General features: G+C 36.9%; 1 protein-coding gene across 1 annotated transcript; it reads right to left on the reverse strand.

The window, feature by feature from the left end:
- Positions 1 to 1,040: 1,040 nt before the first annotated feature.
- LOC129409821 (uncharacterized) lies at positions 1,041 to 4,516 on the reverse strand. Its single transcript, XM_055156606.1, has 5 exons — positions 4,400 to 4,516; positions 3,602 to 4,315; positions 3,433 to 3,534; positions 1,468 to 1,502; positions 1,041 to 1,398 (listed from the first exon to the last, which is right to left on the reverse strand). Exons 1-5 carry the CDS (start codon positions 4,443 to 4,445, stop codon positions 1,291 to 1,293), a joined length of 1,005 nt encoding a protein of 334 aa, XP_055012581.1. The 5' UTR covers positions 4,446 to 4,516; the 3' UTR covers positions 1,041 to 1,290.
- Between the last annotated feature and the right edge of the window lie 2,595 nt (positions 4,517 to 7,111).

Below are 7,111 nucleotides of genomic sequence, written 5' to 3' on the forward strand. Positions count from 1 at the left end.
TTTCGGTCACTACCCAAAGCTCATGACCACAGGTGAGGGGGAGGAAAGTAGACTGATGGTAAATCGAGAGCTTTGCCTTTCGACTCAGTTCCCTCTTCACCTCAACGGTCCGATACAGCGAGCGCATCACTGCAGACGCTGCACCGATCCACCTGTCAATCTCACACTCCGTCCTCCCCTCTCTTATGAAAAAGACCCTGAGATACTTGAACTCCTCCACTTGGGGCAGGGACTCTCCACCCACCCGGAGAGGTCGAGGGCCATGGCCTGGGATTTGGAGGAGCTGATCTTCATCCCAGCTGCTTCACACTCGGCTGCAAACCTCCCCAGTGCTGCAGGTTCTGGTTTGATGAAGCCAACAGGACAACATCATCTGTGAACACCAGAGATGATCCTGTGGTCCCCAAACTGGACCCCCTTATTATTATTAGGGATGTAACAATATCCAAGTCTCATGATACGATATCATCACAATATGAACCTCATGGTACCATATTTATTGCAATGTTGTAGGAAAGTCTCATGATATGGTGGGGAGGCTCACGATTAGAGATGTAACAATATCCAAATCTCTTGGTATGATATTTTCATGATACACATCTCACAGTATGATATTTATTGTGATATTTTGTGGAGGCTAAACAGCTAAAACTGTTCATATGTTACTTTTTCCTCTTAAAATGCCCTGAGAAGATTTAATCCAAAGAACTAAGACTTAAAAGTGTAAGAACTGTTATTTCTTCTTGTAGTCTGCACTGAAATGGAGCAAAGGATCATGGTCTGTGTAGTCCCCTCTGTCTTTTTTTTTAGCTATTGCTGCACTATAACTCTTAATTTAAGCAAAGAGACTTGTAATTCGATATATTGTGATGGTCCATGATATTATTGTGAGAACTTTGACGATACGATATCACGATATTTTGGTTATTGTTACATCCCTACTTATTATTATTTTGTATCTAAAATGTCAACTAAAAGAAGCAAGAGTTTTAAACATGACGTTTTTCACATTTCTGTTTTTGTTTTAATTTTGACCGTTTTTACACATGAAATGCTTTATTTGTATATGAAAACATTACATAGACATCAGCTCACACTGCATCTATACACGATCAAACATTTAAGAAAACATATTGTGGTTTTGTGATGTTGTATCAGACCACTGTGGTGAAGAGGGAGCTGAGCCGAAAGGAAAAACTCTTGAGTTTTACCAGACTTTTTACAGCAGCAAAGAAGAGATGACGTTTTATTCAATGGCATTTTTTTTTCAAATGTGCCCTTTTTTTTCTTTCATTTCTTGACACTGAAGTAGACACATTCGGTCCATGTGTCAGGTGTGTGTCCGCTCCTTCTGTTCATCTGTTCTGTGGCCTTGTACTGGACAAGTTTGGAGAAATCCTGGAAAATTAAAACAAAAGTAAATCTGTGAAAATGTAAATTAAGAGATTACAGAAAACACGCTCATACCTTAGTGTTTGTTGTAGGATTTCTCATGTATGTCTCTGTAAAAGAAGTCATTGTTAAATTTATTCTTGTGTTTCCTTCTTGGAGTATATTGTACATGCAGTACTTTGTTCTAAACTCAGAGTCCTGGGTTCTGTCTGCAGCTGACTGTAAAATCTTTTATTCATCACACACACAAGAAGAAGTGTTTATTTGTCGTCTGAAAAAGTAGTTCTAATACTTGGCACATGTTTGTAAATGATGCATGTGAACACAAGTGACATTAAAATGACCTCTTCTTCCCTTCACAGTGAAATAATCAGTACCTGAGTTTTAAGGAACCATTTGGTCCAAACTGATCTTTTCTTAAATCTTATGACTGGAATCTTTGATTGAATCTTAAGACTCGATTCACGACCAAAATAACACAACTATATTCCAAAGTAAAACTCCTTTCTCTGAACATATCGGTGCTAAACTGACAGAAGCTCTACTTCTTGAACTTCATGGAATCCTTTGGAGAAAAGGATGGAAGTTAAACCTAAATGGACACGTTACAATATTATACATGGGTCTGGTCAAGTGGTAATGGAGGGAAACGGGCAGATTTTTGACATTCAAATGTCTCTTATTCAGAAACTAGAGGGACTATTGAAATAAGTAAAGTATCAGAATGTAGGAAAGAGTTACACTCCAACAGGGTCAAGTTAAACCTGTGATATTCTTTCAAGTTGTTGACAAAAAAAAAAAAAACTCATGTCGGTAACAGAGGGAATGAAATATGCAGCACTTTTTGGGCAATAAATCCAAACAGTGATAACTCTTGGTTCTCACTTCATATCCTTAACAAACTGGTTTGAATATTTGCTTCATATAGTTTTCTACCATATGGTACAAGATTAGGTTGAAAAACCTCTTACTTTTTGAGTTATGAGATTTTTTATTAAGAAAGGTCATGGTAACGGAGGGAAAAGTAACGGAGGGAAAATTGTGCAAACAAGTAGAAGGTGCAGGATTTTACATCATTTGTCAACTTTTTTCTTCCGAATACTTTAATATTACTTCAAAATGAAAGGAAACTATTTCTATAAAATATGTCAGTCTCCTTCATGTCCCTTCATCAACAGTTCAAAGATGGAATAACACAAGATATGATGAAATACATCCATTTATTGACATGATTTGCAGATCTTTGAAATGTGGGAAATAATTTTTGTTCCATGTTTCATACATGGTCTGTTTTAAAATATGGAACTTTAGAACCAAAAATGGTACAGAGAAAAGGTCAACAGTTTCATAAACTAGAGTACATATGTATCTGTTCAATACATTTTTATATCAGATGCATTAACTTGAATTTTTGGCCTTGCTGTTTACTTCTGCTTGACCGGGTCCACATGAAAGACATGATTATTGTATTTGTCACTCTGTGTGTTTTTGTGTGAATGAATGTGCTGCTCTGTGTGACTTTTAAATTATTTTTTTTCCAATTGAACTGAACCAATGCCTCACATCAGGAAGGTTCATGGTTCTACCACCACCACCCGGGCCTTTCTGGGTGTGTTTCCTCCGGGAACAACAGTTTCCCCCACTAACCCAAAACATGCACCACAACTACAATCGTCCAGCTAAGACCGTCCTGACCAAAACTAACTCAACATGTGGAGATTGGTCCCTGGGTCCAGCACTGTGGCACTTTGCTCCTGACAGGCGGCATTGAAGGATGGGTCAAATGCAGAGGACACATTTTCCCTTCTGGGACAACAAAGTCTAACTAAACCTCTTTAGTGTAACTGTTTATTGGATAATAACTGTGAACAAATCCATAAGTGTTTTGACATATTATACATGTAAAAGTTGAGTTTTTGGTGGATTTTTTTGTCTCTTGTGTAACATTAATCAACCTTACACTATTTAAATTCTCGACCCCTCAATACTCAGTTTAATGTTGGCACATTTGTAGATTGAACAGTATCATGAGTTATTTACCTGTCTTACTATGGACACAGAAGAAAAATGTGAGTAAAACGACCAGGCTGGTGCTGAATATGGAAACTCCACTCAGAACATAAACCATACTGTCTGAGACACCTACAAATGAACAATTTACAACAAAGTTAACAACAAAAAAACACTATATTTTAATGATATAACTCACTTTTGATTGTGATCCTGGTCCCGTTCCCAAACAGGACTTGTCCACAGGCGGCCACAGCGCAGTAGTAGGTCCCAGTCTGCTCTGAGTTCACATTGTGTATGGGGAGGTTGTACACACAGGAGTTGGTTGGACTTTTTCCATTGTTCTTGCACCCATCACCCACACGACCTCCTCCATGACTGTACAGGACTCCTGCTGCAGACTCTTCAGACTGTTTGAACCAGTGAACCCTGTGCTGTCCTTCACACCTCTCAGTCTGGACACTACAGTTTAGAACCACATTATTTCCTGGTTCTATTTCCTCATGTGGAGACTGATGGACTTTAACTGTTGGGCTCAAACTCTTCACAATCACAGTGACACTTTCCTGGAACTCACTTTGATGTAAATAACATTCCAGACAGTGATAAACAGCAGAATCAGAGATGTTTATGTTGTTGATGTGTAAGTTATTTTTGTCATTGTCATAATCCAGCTGGAAACGATTGTTGCTGAGAAATTCTCCATAAAATTCATGCTTCTGGTCGTATTTTAAATATGAAGAGATGAGCTCTGGTTTCATGCCCAATTTTTGTTTGTACCAGTAAAGTTTAGGTCCAATCTTAACATTTTTTGAAGAAGCACAACTTAGGGTGATGTTATCTCCAACAGATGCTAAGAGGAAACTGCCTTGTTCTTGTTGATTTACAGACAATGGCAGGTCAGACATCGACGCTAAAAAGACAAATGAAAACAAAACTTTCAAAGCGTTCTAGAGTGACAGGAACATATTTGGATTAATAGTACAATTCTGCTTACCTGAACTGACCAGCGCAAGAGTAAAGAGAGTCTGAACAGAGAACATCACTGAAGATTGTGCAGAACACGTGAACTGTGTGAATGTGGTCACTGCTCTTTAAAGTCTAGTGTTGCATTTGATTGGCTGAGGGTGACAGATGCAACAAAGTGCAAGATTGCTCGTTTCCTTGTAAATGTGAAAAAATCTGCTGCATTGCCATCTGATACAGTCGGGGTTTTGTGGGTAAACCTGTATAACCGTAAAAACACACTGACACGGTGCTTAATTTCCTGTCCACACTACTTGTTGCATTAGCTATACAGCAACTATGAACAATGCACCATGGAGTGTCCTTTGAATTAGAAATCTCACTTTTGTTCTTTGTTCTTTTTTGTTCCTTTGCTCTTCATGAGAATAAGTCCCCTGAGTTACAGAAGTATTAAAAAGCATGCACAGGGCTTCAGTGTGCTTCACACTTTTTACATTGAGCTCCAAATGTCACATTTGATTTGGTTTTAATTCAATTCAGTTTAGTTTTATAAAGCCCAAAATCACAACAGCTGTTGACTCTTGGGGCTTAAAAAAAATATTTATTTAACTCATCAAAAGTTAGAAAATCTGTGAAAAACAAAATAACATTGAAACAGTCATTGGTCAATAACATCACAAGTTAATTAACCAACATTCACTGGAAACAAGCACAAGGAGAAATGTTCCAGAACTTCCCCTGTCCTTAGACCCTCCCTCTGCAGGAAAAACAAAAAACAAAACAAAACAAAAAAACAATCCCAGTTGGAATAAGAGAAATGTTGAGGAGAACCACAGCTGGTTTAAGTTGGACTAGAACAGTTATTTGGTGATGTTGGTTTCCATGAACTAATAAACGTAGTGAGTGAAGCAGAGCTCCACTGTCATGGACCAGCAGGCTGCAGATTTGTCCAGATGTGCTTCCATTTGCAGATAAGACTTGTTTCCACTGGCACGGTTCACTTGGGACCATCTTGACACGGGTCAGTTGGGGAGAGGAGAGTGTTTCCATGACAATGGGGCCAGGCGGCTTTGGGCGTGACACAAGTCTGTAAGACACACCCAGTGGTGTAAATAACACAAACTCACACATGCAAATGTCCCAGAGCACACAGATGATCCTCACGTGGACTCACACACTGGGTACAGCACTTTATACCAAAGACGACACTGTGACTTGTACATGATCTTTGTTTTGATAAATAACTTAACTCTTTTAGTCGACAGTTAACTGGTATTTTATCCTTTCTTCAAAATGTCTGTCAATATAGTGCTTATGAGACGTCATAAGTGGAGCCTTGATGTTCACCTCCAGTCTGCTCATCGGAGTGACTTGAGCTTAAAATAATAATAATAATAATAATAATAATAATAATAATGATGATAATAATAATAATAATAATAATAATAATAATAATAATTATAATTATTATTATTATTATTATTATTCAGCTTTGTCAGCAAAGGCAAAGGTGTGTCTTGTATATCTAAATCTGTTTGAATATTAATAATCGGGTGTTTATGTTTTACTGTGGTTTAAATAAATTTATGTTCATATATCAGGGTTTTCCAGAACTTGTCCAGTACACAGCAGCTGAACAGAGGACAGAAGAAGGTAGAAGACTGACTGACAGCACATGGACTGAATGTATCTACTTCAGTGTGGAAATGGGGTTTAAATGATTTCTGTTCATTTTGTAAAGTTTTTAAGATCTTTTAAGAGCTTAATGCTCCATCATATTTGCACTGTAAATAATATAAAATAAAAATAAATTGACTCTGTATTTGTTTACATATACAATAAATATTGAATATATATAATATATAAATAGACATTATACATTTGAATAATATATATTTGTCTAATATTTATATATATTTATACATTTTACTGGTACACATAGCCTATAGTCACATAGGTAATCATCCCGTTGTATTACATTAGCTGACATAAAGCTGTATCTCTGTCACCTTATACAAACATAAACATATACACTGGCTGGGCTCAGATTGTGAATAACTTAGAGGGGAATGAGTCTTCTCACTTCTCACAAATCATCACTATAACCTTTTTTTTTTTTTTTTTTTTTCCATTGCATAATTTAGTTATTGCTGTAATTATTTTTGTGTTGTCTTTTCAGCACAACTTACTCTTTCTTTTGGGAAAATTATATAAATGAAGTCAAATCATTATGTGTCATCACTTATCTCTCAAGACTACAACTAATACTACATAAAAATGTAATGTATGTATGTAATGTAATGTTGTTTTTTTATTTTTTTAACTTACTGAAATTGCCCTTTGACCCCTTTACTGTTTAATATTGCAATATGTTTCTAATACAAGAAAAAAGACACGTTGGCAACATGATCACAGTTACAAAGGTTTTATTGTTGCTTTGGAAACAGCCTCTGACCTACTCTACTCGAACATACTCAAGTGTTTGAAACTTCAGGTCTTGGAACATCTGTGGTTACGATCAGGAAGTCATACTCTTCAGTTCTGTAAACATTCACCACCAGTCTGAGTCATGTGACGATACCTCGGTACGCTAAAAATAAAACAACCTACACTCGTCACCCGTAGCTTATGTGGTTCTTTTGAAAGTTCAGCTACAGCTTCTGTTTGCTCACAAAAGCAGTAATATGAAAGTCAGGAGAGTTCTATCATATGATTGTACTTGGATCATGTTGAGTAACTACGT

The sequence above is a fragment of the Boleophthalmus pectinirostris genome, unplaced genomic scaffold (assembly GCF_026225935.1).
Source record: "Boleophthalmus pectinirostris isolate CB_2022bp ecotype Guang Dong unplaced genomic scaffold, ASM2622593v1 HiC_scaffold_20, whole genome shotgun sequence".
In the NCBI taxonomy this organism is placed as follows: domain Eukaryota; kingdom Metazoa; phylum Chordata; class Actinopteri; order Gobiiformes; family Gobiidae; genus Boleophthalmus; species Boleophthalmus pectinirostris.

Bases quoted from the DNA above. Each gene is read 5' to 3' on its own strand.
- LOC129409821 (XM_055156606.1), bottom strand. From the start codon at position 4,445: ATGTTCTCTGTTCAGACTCTCTTTACTCTTGCGCTGGTCAGTTCAG. The intron at 4,316-4,399 runs GTAAGCAGAATT...TTGTCTTTTTAG, and splicing joins TCTTGCGCTGGTCAGTTCAG to CGTCGATGTCTGACCTGCCA. The intron at 1,503-3,432 runs GTAAATAACTCA...CTTCTTTTACAG, and splicing joins CTGTGTCCATAGTAAGACAG to AGACATACATGAGAAATCCT.